Source organism: Diachasmimorpha longicaudata, chromosome 13, assembly GCF_034640455.1.
Source record: "Diachasmimorpha longicaudata isolate KC_UGA_2023 chromosome 13, iyDiaLong2, whole genome shotgun sequence".
NCBI lineage: Eukaryota > Metazoa > Arthropoda > Insecta > Hymenoptera > Braconidae > Diachasmimorpha > Diachasmimorpha longicaudata.
The window spans coordinates 1,572,223-1,588,173 of record NC_087237.1 but is presented as its reverse complement, the minus strand read 5'-3'; the positions used below and the strand labels follow the sequence as shown (position 1 = coordinate 1,588,173).

Here is a 15,951-nt window from a genome sequence, read left to right as displayed (position 1 = left end):
GATATCAAAGAAACGGAAGCAGATTGCGATTGCCCAAATAAAACTTGGAGATTTAAGAGTGTTTTTTTTTTGACGGCGTTATTATCTTGGAAATTTATTGAGCCTATGGCAGCTGCGGTCTATGCTGTTACTATGGTATGAAAAAACTGTAAAATACAAGTTTCACGGATGAGTTTAGTAGCGCCTTGCATTTTTTTGCGGTATTTGCGTAAACCTAGCAAATGTTCGCATGTAATACCACAAGAGCTCCGAAATTATCGGATATTTCCCGATAGGTTCGTTGCAAACAAACGAACGTGTTTGTTTGCAACGAAATTTGAGATTTGTCAAGTTTTCCAAAAAAATCACTCGCGCTTCGCGCTCGTGATTTTTAAACTGGAAAACTTGACAAGCTTATTTGTTTGCAGGGAACCCTGAGGGAAATATCAGATAATTTCGAAGTTCGAGTGGTATTCGGGGGATTATTTTGTCCATCCAATTCTTGGCCGATAGAATTGCACCATGAGACATAATTTTCAACGAATTGCCATTCAATCTGTCAGATACAATTGAGGGTTACTTCAACATTTGTTTTTTTTTTTATATATATCAACATGCAAAATTTCCAGTGAAATTTCCAAGAATTTCCGCTGAAATACCGTGTTGGCTATACAAAATAACGTCGAATGGTGCAATCCTAAGGGAATCTATAATCTCAATCACATAAATTGATGTTCACAAATAATTAGAAAATCTTTAATTATTAGACTAGATTATTTATTCCCTTCACATAAACAAGAACATCGCTGCTTGGGAATTAATTTTGAGGAGTAGTAGTGCAGGAGACAGTGTTGCCGCACCAAGGTGTATACCTGCGACTTACAACCGTAGGGAAGGATCAAACTGGAAGACTCGATTTTTCCTTCCAGTTGATCATCACGGTTACTACCCCGCACACAACTAGAGGGGGAGAAATGAATTTTTGAATCCTGGGGGGTTATTGGGTATTCTCGCTTGACGTCGCCGAGAACTGGTGTGCGGCAAGCTGCATTTTTGAAAATTAATGCCTCTCCCCGTAATTCGGATTAAGAAACGAAACCACCATCATTAATGAAGAATTTTACGAGCAATCGAATGGCATTGGTTTTATTTCTTCATCTCAATTAGAGGGGGAGAAATTAATTTTTGAATCGTGGGGAGTTATTTGATATTCTCGCTTGACGCCGCCGAAAACTGATGCGCGTCAAGCTACATTTTTCATAAAAATTCCCTCCCTTCTTAACTCGGATTAAGAAACGAAACTACCGTCATTAATGAACAATTTAATGAACAATTGAATGACGTTGGTTTCATTTCTTCATCTCAAGTAGAACGGGAGAAATTAATTTTTGAATCGTGGGGGTTTATTGGGAATTCTCGTTTGCCGTCGCCGAGAACTGATGCTGTATTCCTAAAAATTAATCCCCCCCCCCCCCTAATGAGGGAAACGCTTCCCTCAACGCCGTTCGGGTATCCAGAACGCCTGCCGAGCCGTTTAATTTCCCCTATTTCCTTCTATTCCCCCACCCCACGCTATCTCCGTTACCGACTTTTCCCTCTGCTCCGACTTTGCAGCCGTATTGTTCGGTACCTTACCAACAAATCCGGCTGCAAAATTAGTTCCAGCGCTACCGCTAGGACATTTCGTGGTTGATCTCCCAGGACTGGCCCTGCTGATCTCCCCCATGGTCTCTGTAGGCTATACAAAATATCAACAAATGGTGTAATTCTATTGGCTGAAATTTGGGTGGGAAAAATAATCAGGGTAATTAAATAACTATATTATCATGAGAAATCCAGCATCTATGATCGGTCATATACCGACAACCGCATACATATACCAAATTATAATAAACTATGCATTATAATGCCAATAAGTTGTATTATTTTTTTATAAATAAAATAGCGATTTCTTAAACATCTACTTTCAAAAAGAATAAACTTATGCGGGCCAAGATATTCTCTCAATATAGAACTATATTTCATCATCTCCGGGAGGGAGTATCTTATCGCACCGGGAAGCGTACCCCCAGGTAGTTAATTCCACATATGTGAAAATTGATCAGTTTCTCCATTCGGGCCCTTTGAAGGTCCATTGAAGGTCATTGATATTCGATCAATTTGCTTTGATAATCAATATTATTTTTTTTATTAATTAAAAACTTTTTCAAGCAAAAGTTAGCACCCCATTCTTTATTTTTCGATTGAAGGTCAAAAGTAACCTCGTCATTGAATTGAAAATTGTTTGTAGGTCATATATAGTCCATTATCATTAGTCTATCAATCATCATTTATGGGATATTAATTAATTAAAGAATATTATTCTGACGGACGGGTGCGCATGCGCATGAGCACATACGCTACGCGTGCCGCGTTATTCATACTACGTTAATTCTCATCTATTGCCAATCATTTTTATCTTCAATCATTATTCGAATTCGTTTGCCAACAGAAGCTCTATCCTACTCGTGAATTTTCAATTGAAGGAGGGTCATCCCGAATTTTTAATAAAAACATCTGTTCAGTTAAAAAAGGTGATATCGAGTAAATAGCGGACAGACAGGTCATTGATGGTTCATTGTATATTAGTTCGAACAATGTCCTTCATTTTGTCCTTAAAAATAACAAGTCTTCAACATTCTCTGTGATGCTATCATGATGGAGACATTCATAAATAATCGTAAGATTTCACCATTCTTCATGATTCATTACGAACTTTTTGGTGGTTTATCATAACAAATCTCTTAAAATTGAAAGCTTAAATATCCATTATTTGCATTCAACGAACGCACTGGACAACTTAATACTTAATCATACATTAAAGTTATCTTGCAGGCTGCGATTCTCTGACGACGTAGATAAAACCAGTCTGAACCGCAGTAGAGTGGCCATCATATAATAGCCAATTTGCTAGTGTCCAATAATATCCAACGTATCTGTCTTCAGTGTAAGCAATTATTCCCGCTAATCTGCTGACATTTTATTTATAAAGAAAAGTTAATTAATCATTCAATAAACACCACGAATTATTGTTAGTATTATTGTATATTGAGGGTGATCAACATACGCTGAAATAAGTGACTTTAAAGTTTTTCATAATTAATCATTTCGATCAGCAACTACTATTATTTGACAATTTTTTAAAAATCGGTTATTTCTCACTTCGTCCACCAGAGGAGTATTGCAACTTACCGATAATCGGATTCTCGGTTAGAAGATTGTGGAGATCCTTGGGGAAGATCAATGAGCAGATGAAAATTGAGGGTTGTTGTCACCACACATGAACCTGAACACGATCTCCTGCGACAGGAAACTTTTCTGAGGCTCTTGCAGAAGGGAAGGGCTTTTTGCAACTCATCATAGCTTCGTGGTGGTCTCTTATAATCAAGGGACAAAGCTGGAATTTTTCTGATATATTTACCACAGGCATCACATTCGTATAATCTCTCTTCAGTAGGCTCATCACCATCATAAGGACAAACAATGAACAGGGAATGAATAAATTTACTGTCATGAGAAAAACCGTTGCACGAAGACATAAACCAAGTCGTGAAATTTGAGCACTGTTTATTTTAAAGGATTTCTGGATTACATCTTCAACACTTGTGGGATCCATTGTTCATTGTTTTGATTGTACAGGGAGAAATCCAAAATCTAAAAATTCTATTAGAAATAACTTATCTCAACTTAAACTCCTAAGGGTTGGGTCCAGTAACCCCCACCAGTCCCCAAAAAATGGCGCACGCAAGTCCTCCTCTTGGAAAGTTTTAGATTCCTTTTGGTGTTCTTTTGGATTTTTTCCAAAACTTTCCAACGGCAATGAAATATCATCTTGAAATAATACTTCAAATAGTCGCGGGTTAAAATGGCCGATCAATAGCGCCATCTATTTTATTCACCCGCAGACATCACACAAATTAAGTTCTCATGAGATTCTCATGAAAATATATCCATACTCCGCCATGACACTTTCCTGCATGTCGTATCCGCCATAACAGTTTACCGAAGAAAACATGTGCACGCGTTGTGTCTCAGAAAATCGGAAACTCGGACAGTGAAGTAAAGAACGTAGATAAATGTGTATAAATATCTAAAAAAATGGCTGATTTCGATACAGATTTGTTCGACGCTTTTGAGGAAGCGAACGACCGTGTTGTAGAAATAATTCCACAACCCACAGAGGGAGAGCCTAAAAGTCCCACAAAGTAAAAAAATTATACTTCTTTTTTGAGCAAACATTTTCTTCTCTCACACCAATCAAACAAAATACACATTAAAGTAGTTTTATTTAATGGGTTAGCATGAAAATTAACCTGAAGACAATTTTCTTTTTTAAAATTTTTAGTGAGATGCAATATCATAAAAATTGTTCGTGTTGAAATACGTAGTCTGGACTTGAGTCCCGGTTTTTTTCCTTATTATAACGAAAATGTATTTTTTTCAGTGAATCCAAACAAGATGAGATTGACGTAAATCTCAAACGAGAACATGACGAAGATGACGACATAGGACCAAAGAGAATAAAAGTAGAATCGATCCTCGATGACATCAAGTAATAATTCATTTGTATTCATGCATGCAGAAAAAATTAATAAAACTAATAATTGTGCATTTTATTCGCAGCTTAGATGAATTAATCTCTCAAATAAAGGTCCACAAAATAGAAACAATAGAGTCGTGTACTCACGAAGTGGCGCTTCCTTCCGAGCAGGAATACATTCCACTCGAGGTGAAAACTGGCCCTCCTGCAAAGGAATACAAATTCATCTTGGACCCGTTCCAACGTGAGGCGATCCTTTGCATCGAAAATAATCAGTCAGTCCTGGTCTCAGCCCACACATCGGCAGGAAAAACCGTGGTGGCAGAATATGCAATAGCATGTTCTCTCAGAGATAAGCAACGAGTAATCTACACAACTCCAATCAAAGCTCTGAGCAACCAAAAATATCGCGAGTTTTACGAAGAATTTAAGGACGTTGGACTTGTGACAGGGGATGTTACCATAAATCCGACAGCCAGCGTCCTCATCATGACTACAGAAATTCTGAGGAACATGCTGTACAGAGGATCGGAAGTTATGAGAGAAGTTGGTTGGGTGATTTTCGATGAGATTCACTACATGAGAGACAAGGAGCGAGGAGTTGTCTGGGAGGAGACATTGATCCTTCTCCCTGACAATGTTCACTATGTTTTTCTCTCAGCCACTATTCCCAATGCTCGACAATTTGCTGAGTGGGTGGCGCACCTTCACCACCAGCCCTGCCATGTTGTTTATACTGATTATCGCCCGACTCCGTTGCAGCATTATATATTTCCAGCTGGAGGCGATGGCATTCACTTGGTTGTAGACGAAGACGGCCACTTCAAAGAGGACAATTTCAATAGAGCCATGGCTTATCTTCAGAAGTCTGGTGATGCTGCTAAAGGTGACCAAAAGGGAAGGAAAGGAGGGTTTCGAGGAGGTTCAGCTGGTTCTTCTAACATCTTTAAAATTGTTAAAATGATCATGGAGAGAAACTTCGCCCCAGTGATAATTTTCAGTTTTTCTAAAAAGGATTGCGAATTATATGCTATGCAGATGGCCCAATTGGACTTTAATTCGTCTCAAGAAAAACTCTTAGTAGATGAAGTCTTCAAGAATGCAATGGATGTGTTGAGTGAAGAGGATAAACAATTACCTCAGGTGGAGAATGTCCTCCCTCTCTTGCGAAGAGGAATTGGAATTCATCATGGCGGTTTACTTCCAATTTTAAAGGAAACTATCGAGATACTTTTCGGCGAGGGCTTAATCAAAGCATTATTTGCAACTGAGACATTTGCTATGGGATTAAACATGCCTGCTAGGACTGTATTATTTACCGCCCCGAGGAAATTTGATGGTAAGGAGTTCAGATGGATCACATCAGGTGAATACATTCAGATGTCTGGACGCGCTGGTAGGAGAGGCCTTGACGAAAAAGGAATCGTCATCCTGATGATTGATGAACAGGTCAGTCCTGCTGTTGGCAAAGCGATTGTTCAGGGAAAAGCAGATCCCATCAATTCAGCCTTTCACCTGACCTACAACATGGTCCTAAATCTTCTTCGAGTCGAGGAAATCAACCCGGAATATATGTTAGAGCGAAGTTTCTATCAATTCCAGAATCAAGCCTCTATTCCCGATCTCTATAATAAAGTCAAAGAACTCCAGCAATCTTATGATGAGATAAAAGTCGAAAAATTCACCGAAATAGCTTCTTATCATGAGATCAGGGAACAGTTGGATAAACTGGGAGGGGACTTCAGAAGTTACTTAACCAAACCAGAGTATATAGTACCATTCTTACAACCTGGCAGAATGGTGAAAATTAAAAACGAACACACCTTCGATTGGGGAATCGTAGTCAACTTTAAAAAGAAAAACTCGAAAAATCCGACTGAAAGCGCTGTTATAATCGTCGACATTCTTCTCCACATATCGAAAAACAGCAAAGAAGACGCTCCAATTCCATGTGCTGCGGGTGAAGAAGGTGAAGTTGAGGTTGTCCCAGTTCTACACACCTTGATATCACAAATAAGTTCTCTCCGACTGTATTATCCCAAAGATTTGAGACCTTCAGACAATCGTAGAAGTGTTTTAAAGACAATTCAGGAAGTGAAGAGACGATTTTCAGATGGTCCTCCACTTTTAAATCCAATAACCGAGATGAGAATAGAGGATTCAGCATTTAAAACGATTGTGAAAAAGATTGAGATATTGGAGGAGAGACTGTATGCTCATCCTCTGCACAAGCACGCGGAGCTTGACAAAATTTACGATAATTTTTCAAAAAAGGAAGAAATGGGTAAACAACTGAAACAGGCCAAGGAGGAGCTGAAGCAGGCAAAGTCGGTTTTACAAATGGACGAATTAAAATGTAGAAAACGAGTTTTACGAAGAATGGCTTACTGCACAGCTGCTGATGTGATTGAGCTCAAGGGACGAGTTGCTTGTGAGTTGAACGGCGCTGACGAACTCCTTCTCACTGAGATGATTTTCAACGGACTATTTAATTCTCTCAATATACCACAAGTTGCTGCCCTATTGAGTTGCTTTGTTTGCGATGAAAAATCGTCAGAAATGCCAAAAGCCACTAATGAGTTGAGTGGACCTTTGCGCCAAATGCAAGATCTTGCTAGGAGAATTGCTAAAGTCTCATCAGAGGCTAATCTGGCTCTTGATGAAGATTCATATGTTGAAAGGTTTAAGCCCTTTTTAATGGATGTTGTGTATGCTTGGTGTAAAGGCGCGAGTTTCCTTCAGATTTGTAAGATGACTGATATTTTTGAGGGATCGATTATTAGATGTATGAGACGGTTGGAGGAAGTGTTAAGGCAATTGACACAAGCTGCCAAGAATATTGGAAATACAGATTTAGAAAATAAATTCAGCGAGGCTATTAAAATTATGAAACGTGATATCGTCTTTGCGGCCTCGTTGTATTTATGATGAAATTATTAAGGATGGATTTCGTGTACATAATGTAAAGGATTTGAGAAATTGAAACTTTATTTGAATGTTCAGGTTTTTAATATTTTTTTCAAAAATGCTCTCCTTAACGCAAACATTACACAAATCAATAGTATGCAAATCCCTCAGCAGGGATAAAATACAATTTTTTTTAATGAATTCAATCGTTTCGTTTCACTTAATTGGTCGTCTGACGGTTTTTCTTTCTTATAAAATAAAATCAACATTTTTTATTCGTGTGTAATACGATATAGTATGGAAAACGTACAGTATATAAATTTGAATTTCTAAGATAAAAGTCAGCGTATTCGAATTATTGTTGTTCTCGCACTACAAAAAGAATGAATTATCATAAAATAAATACAATTTTTAGGAAGAGAAATCGCCATTATTAAAATTTCTAATGTGAGTTCTGTAAGAAAAAACATTTTTAACAACTTATCTTTCTTCTAAAATTACGGTTTCTTGTGTGCAGAATTTGAGTTCCGCTAGAGTGAGCCTGGCATCCACAGACGTAAGCTAGATAAAAAAATAAAAATTACATTAATCATTATTTCTAGATAACTAATTCATAAATCAATTTACTAGGTTATTAGGGTACATCAATGGCACTGGCATGCCAATTATTTGAGAAGAATAAAAAATTTATATCGGAGCAAATCGAAATAAAAAAATCGAATCCCAAAGAAGACAAATGAATTTTCATTCAATTATTGATGGGATTTAAATGATTAAAGGTGTAATATGTGTAGAAAAAAAATCTTGAGAATTTGAATACTATTTTTACTGCAGCTCTTAAGGGGTTACTCTCATGTGATCACTTCGAGAAATCGATTTCTTTTTTTTTATATTTTGACAGTAAAACCTATTGAAAACATACTGTGAAAAATTCAGGCCGAAATTCATAGTATTTAATAAGTTACAGCTCATAGTCGCCGACGTGTCGTAAGCGACTGTCTACCAGACTTCAAACTTTAAACGCATTTTTCACGAATCATCATTTTCTGAAACTGTCATGGTCCTAGAAAAAAAAGTATTCAACCGATTGCTTTAAAATCTACATATGTTCTTCTACTCATTTATAGTTATCGTCCCTACCATAATTGTTTATTTTCGAAAATATTTTCATATTTTTTTAAAACGATTTTTAACGAAAAAGAACAAGATTTTCGTGATTTTTTTTGACGTTCAATCTATTTTTTTAATGAAATTGATTATATTTGGCAGGGACGATAGCCGCAGATCTACTGAATAATAATCCATTCGATTTTTTTATCTCAGACAACATGAACAGCCGCTATCACCATGACCAGTGAACTACCTTTTTTTTTTGGGGACTACTTTGACTTAAAAAAAATATATGTTAAAAATGTAAAAAACGAAAAAAAAATTTTTTTTTGGACATTTCAAAATACAAATAAAAATATATTAAAAAATTAAAATGATTGAATTTTGTTGTCGCATAAAAAAAAATTTCCTAAAAAGTGGTAAAATGTATGCGTTCCCATGAGAGTAACCCCTTAATACATATTTTTCAAGTTACTCAGAAATGCCTATGAACTGACAAATACAGTGTCTTCCTTGAGCTTACGCTGACAGAGATTGGTAGGTTTCATTGTCAAAGACTTAAAATCTACTATTCTATAGATAAGTTGTAAAACTGATATAAAAAGAATGAAAATAAAATTTTTTTGATGGAATACCTATATATACTCGTTACAATATGCGATATAAGAGGTATTATAATATAGAATTGCGCGGATATTTTGAGAAGGAGAAACAGATTTATCATAGGTCATTAAATCGATGAAAAAAGTTCCCTTAATATTTATTTCTTAGCAATCAATAAAAAATTAATAAAATATTAATAGACACTTACATCTCTTCGAGGCCAGCTAGATAAGACCTTGTACTCTTCGGTAGGGTATCCTTCAACAATAAGAACATTGAGTAGTGTCTGCAGTGGTGTGTCAGGTTGGAACCTTCTTTCCAGAAATTTGCCTCCTGGAAGCCTGACTTTAACTTTCAAAACTCCATTAGAGGAGTCAGCGTCGGGTTCAGGTGGTAAACTCGATTCTACAGCGAGTCTGTGAGCCTCTTTCCTCGCCTCCTCAGCCAGTCTCTCATTCTCAGCTTGCTCCTTTTGTTCTTTTTCCAGCCTTTGCTGAAGTTGTTTAGCCTCCTCTTTAGCTCTATCTGCAGCCAAACTCTCTTGATATGCCTTATCTTGCTCCTGCTTAACCCTCTCTCGTGCCTGTCTTTCCTCCTCTGCTCCAATGTCGGCATTTTTTTGTTCCTGAAATACATCTACTGCATGAATCAGGTTGATCAACAATTCATTGACTCCAACATTGCCATTGACAATAGTAAAAATTTCAGTCGTTGATCGTGATCTCATTAGAATCATGAGAACTGGTAATGTATCAATATCGATATTCCTTACTGCTTCAGAGCCAATCATACCCAATGACTGTGTAACAGAGTGGAAAAATTTCTGCATATTACTCTCATGAGTGAAATCCCATCCCCACACTATGAAATTTGCTGACAAGAGTTGCAAGACAGTCTCACAACCCAATAGTTGTGTGCAAAAAACGTTTGTCAACACACTGTTATCGTGATGCAAATAAACGGCCAACAGTTTACGATCCTTAGCAGGTTTTAAGCATGACTCTTTGATGGCTTCGTCAAAAGTTCCAGTAAAGAATTTGGGATGAGCAGGACCATAACGTTTCTCAAATTGCTCTGCAAAGTGCAACGTTCCCACTGTCTCGTCTTCAACATTGTCCGGCATCAGACGGAGGATTTTCGCTGGGCTAATATTGTCAATGAAGAGATCATCTTCAATGATAAAAGCCTCCGGAGCATCCTCAAATTCGTCGGCATCTTCGTTATCATCAGCAGAACTCTCGCTATCCACCAAATCAACAACTTGCTTTGCTTGTTTTTCTTTACTCATGACTTTTGCAACAGTTAGATGGTGCTCTGGAAAGGATATTCCACTTTGTGCCAGATTTATATTGTCGTCCTTAACAGTACTCGGCCAGCCTTTCCATTGCTGATATCTCACTGGTACATCTATCAGAGCGTAAACACCGGTTTTCACATCTAAAACTGACGCTGTACCAGGATATTTTAAATTGTACGTCTTGTTGTATACCTCGTCCTTTACGTTCAGTATGTATGTTTGTGACAGACGATCCGATAGTGTTATTCTGAAAATATTCCAATAAATTTATCAATTTCTTATCTATAGCTAAGAGGATAGTGTTATATCCAGCCTTTTGCTACTTTATCGGTATTTAAATTCAACAATTTTTTACTTGATCTGATTAATTATAAAGAGTTATGACAGTTTAAGTCTACTCCATGCAAACTCAACCGTTTTTTAAATCACACATTATTTCTTTATATTTTAGCCCTTATTCAGCATAATGCAGTTAATATAGTTAACAAGAACATAAAAATCTGTATGTGAAGGTTTAAAGCTATACCGAAATACAAAGCAATTTCAACTTCTACAATATTTAGCATCCGATTCGAACCGATTATTTACTAGCGATACGAAAGAAAATTACCATAGCGTATCTCTTTGGTAAATAATATTTTTGATGTGAAACTTCTTAGAATATCGTTGAACGTTGAGAAATACATCTAAAATAGACGTAAAATCTTTTATATCGTACTTTAGTTATCACAATCCAATTGTAAACATTATAAATATAAATGCGTCAGAACCCAGCGATCATAATTAATTTGTACTTTGCAGAATATTGAATTTATAAAACGTGAATTTAAAAAAATATTGATCACTCCTCCATATCCTTATCATCTCCTTCTTGCTAGTTTTCTCACATACGAAATGATACACATTTCTTAGAATATCACTATGTAGTTTCACCTCTTCTGCGTTTAATTCTGGATGATCATAATAAGTGATAATATATCATGTTATAAATGTGAGAAAGAGAAAATGTTATCACAAGTAGAGTCATGCTTGTAGGAGTAGTCGTAGGACAATTCGCTGTAGAGTGATAGACGAGAGAACATGAGCGACAGATGAGATCAGTACCCTCAACTTTTCTTCTCAAGTTTAACGCACAACTGCAAATTATCCTACGACTGTTCCTAAAGAAAAGTTCAAAGGAAAGCATAGCAAGGACATTGCAGCGTTGCTTTTAAATCCTGTTCTGACCACTTTAAAGAACTGCAAAAAATACGAATCTTTAATGTTTTCTGGAAGATTCCATTAATTGCATAAGAACTCGGCACCTTTTCGTTATTTGCTTACTATTTGATTACTCTTTAAAGTGATCAGTGAACCATCATCAAAGGCTCCGATTTCACCTCGAGCACCGCTTAGATGAGCTAAGCGATACAAACTTGTCCTAATCCCTCCACAGTAGTACGCTCTTTAATTAGACGGTAAGCTCTACTGTAGTCCGGACTCATGCTATCTAAGTAACCGAAGAAACATAAGAATGACAACCTTCTGCACCTGACCAACCAATATTAAGGTATTTATCCCGGCCTGTAGGCCAGGATGACCTCAAGCGCAAATACAAAAGACTGTCTCATGCCGCGAAAATAATCAATAATCGGGACAACTAGATTAGCCCTGAACTCCCAACCCCCTGCTTAATTGACGTAGCTCAAACAGGAGAGACTGGTATTGAAGCCACTTGTCTTCCTCTTTTTCATATATATTGTTCTCCAATGAGACAATGGAGATAGATGATTTTGTCTTGAAAGTTGAAGAGGACAATGTCAGGCTTGGTCGCAGCAACTGGCCTGATACTCGCAAATGAGAAATTTCAGTAAAGCTGACACCTCTCATTCGTGACTATGATGAGAGGAGTCGTAGATGGGACTACGATACTCTCAGAGCCGCAGTATGCCAGTGGTGGATAAACCTCCACCGATTATTTTTCTCATTATTCAAAGAGACAGACGTATCGATGTATCTATTGATATCTTCTCCAACCCCCTGACCCCCGAACTTACGGCGGATATTTATTAAAGATTCCGAAATATTGGGATTAAACCAATCATGTTGTGTAACTGTATACCTACATTGATAATAAGATTTTAAAGTTGAAGAAGTAATTAGACTTACGCTTCTGAGCTAGAGTCTCCGAGTTCCACAATTGGATTGAGCAATAATGTATTCTCGAGAGGTAAATTCAAACTGTGGAGCTTTACATTATTTGCCTTTGGCTCCTCTTTCTTCCATCCCCCAAGTTCTTGCTGACAAGGAGTTATATGTGTTTTAGCAAAAATAGAATCCTTCAGATCACCTGTAAAAATCTAAATAAATACAAAGAAAACACAACAATGGTTTCAAGCAGAATGTTTAACCTTCTAAGGTGAAATTGTGAAATTCTATTAGCTTGAAGGAATCCTTAGGATACTGCACCCTCTATTGAAACTATCGAATCACCTCTTGAGCTTGTATCTCCACGGATTAAATTGACAATCTTTGGTAATGAGCTCTCCAGTAAAATGCAATAGACAAAATCCAAACAACGTCTGCTCGCGGAACAACTCAGATCTCAAGTAATGTCTTTCAATGGATTGAATGAAGAAATAGATTTAACTCGTAAGGATTTCTGGATAAAGTTGAAAGGTATCACCATACGAGACTCCTCATTACTGGACAGATCATACACTTTGTGGCATTTCGAATGCAATTTTTTGAAAATATTCCTCGCTATACTGAACTGAATTTCGCCCATTTATGTCCCAGATCATACAAGCGGAAGATCCGGGAGTATTCTAATGGACGTAGATAAAATTGACCTTGGAAGGGTTAAAAATTCATAGTGAGAGAGTAATAATGAGGTAAGCAAACAGTATTTAAGATCAATTTGTAGAGCATACGGCACATTCCACCAACTATCAATTCGATTTGATTTTAAAATTTTAGTTTCCCCTGAACCAAAATGACATCGCTCACGGTATTGTAAGAGCTACATATGATCATAGCAAACTTAAACACACTATGCCACTTTTTTCTCAAGTTATCATGTGCAGAAGAATGAAAAAATAAAATCCACAAGTAGGCATAATTCCCCATTTTTATACATTATTGTAATTTTGAGATTCTTCAATTTTTCTAAAAGCTGAGCATATATCCCCCACATTCAATAAACTTTGTATTTTCATGTTTCGGAGTATTATATATAGTTTTTATGATAAGTTGAAGAATCTAAAAATAGTATAATTTCAACTAATAATTTTACTTAGAAGTGGCAAAAATTTTTCCATTCTTAAGTGGAAGTTTATTAACACAAACGTGCTCCATTTTGATTCACCACCGCCGGTAATTTGTCCGGTAACATTTCAGCATTATTTGCGGCTTCTGATCGAAAAATTATGATAAGTAATTTTCACAAACATCACTTGAAGTTAATACACCATTAAATGAGTCGTATAGAATGCGGTACAGGGAATAAGTAAGCTGCGAGATCAGAACTATAAGGTGGGTTCACTAAAAGTTCCCAGCAAAATTCTGTCAACTTCTAATGAAAAGTAAAAATATATGTGAAGTCTGGTGTTATCGCAATGGAGCATCGGGTGGTGCATGTATGCCAACTACACTTTTTGTTCGTGATGTTACGTTCAGCGAGTGGCTAATTGTCTCATTTTTTTACTAGTCAACGAAAATGCACTTTTTGAAACGGGCTAAAATCCGCAGCAGTGACAAAAATAAATATATAGTTTATGAGTTTAAGACAAAGTCCCAGAATATTAGAGAACATGTAAAAAGCATCATAACTATCCAAATCAACGAATCGAGCAACCGACAATTACTGAAACTTGTGAAATTCATATTCAGATATGTCTCCATATATATCACAATCACAGCAATTATCGATGGAAAATGGAAAAATTCTAACTTCAATCAGCAAAGACAGTGGAATGTGCCAGATACTGGAAATCATGATGATGATTTCTTAAATTATTTCTTCGGAATGAAAATATTATTTTTAAGGAGTTCCTCAATGGAGAAGAAACATACTTAGTGTGCAGCTGTCTGAGATATCAATCTTATAAATATTATCCAAATATTTCACGTTGAATGTTAGTATTCTAGATATAGAATTTTTAGGATTGCTTGTCCCGGGCTTGACAGAATTATCCTGATTACTCTCCTTTCTTCTATTTTGATTGGGTATATCGGCCGGCGATGAAAAGGTTACAACTGGCACTCCATGAACAACCTCCATCATTTCAATATCTGGACTCATTTCTGATGGTAATTGCTGTGTGTCGTGGTGCATGACATTGTTCAAAGCAGCCTGTTTAATATTTTAGAAAAATACCACATTATTTAATATCATCGAAAATCATTCATAGCCACATTACTTACCACAAGGTCCCAATTTGTGTTCTCGAGATGCATGATCGCCTCTCCGACATCATCAATACCCGAGCAAGCCTGAAAATATTTTAATACTCGTGGGTACTTGGAGAATAATATTTTAGTTGCATTCTGTTCGATAATAATCAGTCGTATATTAAGAACAGATGATTGTTATGAGCCTATAAAATCCTAGAATAACCACAATAAAATGAAGAATTTCAGGTGAAGAATCGTTCTGTATTAGCAAAGTAATGAGCATTTCAATTACTAGCAATGTCATGCTGAAAAACATTTAACCTTGTTGAATGGGATAGGAAATAATCAAAGTATCGCAAATGAAAAATTCATATTTACCTGAAAGTCTGCCAGAGTAACCTCACGATTTTCTGACATTATCCGAAGTTTTATTCACCTCAGTGAACTCCAAAATTCAATACCAGTTGAAAATTCTTCCTCACTTTTCTTTGTTTTAATTCAATGTTTTGGACTGAAAAATCTGTACTCTGGAGTACAAAGCACGAACTGCCGACACGTTCACTAGCAAAGATAAAAAAACAAAAGTTCAACAATAAATATGAAGGAGAATCTAACTTGTAATTATGGATTCATGGTTTCAGGCAAAATACCAGATTGTTGTTAATGCAAAGTTATCTGTGATGTATTAACAGTAATATAACACTAAATACTCTTTATTTGAAATTAATTTATGAAAATCTACGTTGTATGGTTATTATTGTGGTCATTATACCAGAAATATTAGCAGAGATGAGTAGGGCACATGAGCATATGGCGACTGTTCCCCCAAAGCGGATAGACTAAAGTAGAGACTCAGATCCGGGGAGTCAAGTGACCCCACCCCTACGCTAGTCATGAGTCCAACCGTCGGATGCACTACCATCAATTGTGGCGGCTGGGGGAGCCGCCCGAAAATTCGCATGCTCATTAAAAAAATGTCTCTTTGTTCCTAATGACTAGGAAGGGAGGAAACCAATGCTGATCGAAGGAAAAATTAATTCTCCCTGATCAAGCCAACTTTCATCCCTCAATCTCAGAAAAGAAAAATTAAAATTCACGAGGA

At 36.7% G+C, this 15,951-nt stretch overlaps 2 protein-coding genes across 3 annotated transcripts; one reads left to right on the top strand and one right to left on the bottom strand.

Moving 5' to 3' along the window:
* The first annotated feature begins 3,994 nt into the window (after positions 1–3,994).
* LOC135168891 (exosome RNA helicase MTR4) lies at positions 3,995–7,554 on the top strand. Its single transcript, XM_064133496.1, has 3 exons — positions 3,995–4,223; positions 4,463–4,570; positions 4,642–7,554. Exons 1-3 carry the CDS (start codon positions 4,117–4,119, stop codon positions 7,484–7,486), a joined length of 3,060 nt encoding a protein of 1,019 aa, XP_063989566.1. The 5' UTR covers positions 3,995–4,116; the 3' UTR covers positions 7,487–7,554.
* Positions 7,545–15,726, bottom strand: LOC135168892 (FAS-associated factor 1). 2 transcript variants are annotated; one of them, XM_064133498.1, is made up of 7 exons: positions 15,622–15,726; positions 15,228–15,410; positions 14,880–14,948; positions 14,529–14,808; positions 12,624–12,804; positions 9,387–10,722; positions 7,545–8,026 (listed from the first exon to the last, which is right to left on the bottom strand). In XM_064133498.1, exons 2-7 carry the CDS (start codon positions 15,264–15,266, stop codon positions 7,946–7,948), a joined length of 1,986 nt encoding a protein of 661 aa, XP_063989568.1. In that variant the 5' UTR covers positions 15,267–15,410; positions 15,622–15,726; the 3' UTR covers positions 7,545–7,945. The 2 variants fall into 2 exon arrangements, with proteins under 2 accessions (XP_063989568.1, XP_063989569.1); XM_064133499.1 differs by having other exon boundaries at positions 15,500–15,626.
* Between the last annotated feature and the right edge of the window lie 225 nt (positions 15,727–15,951).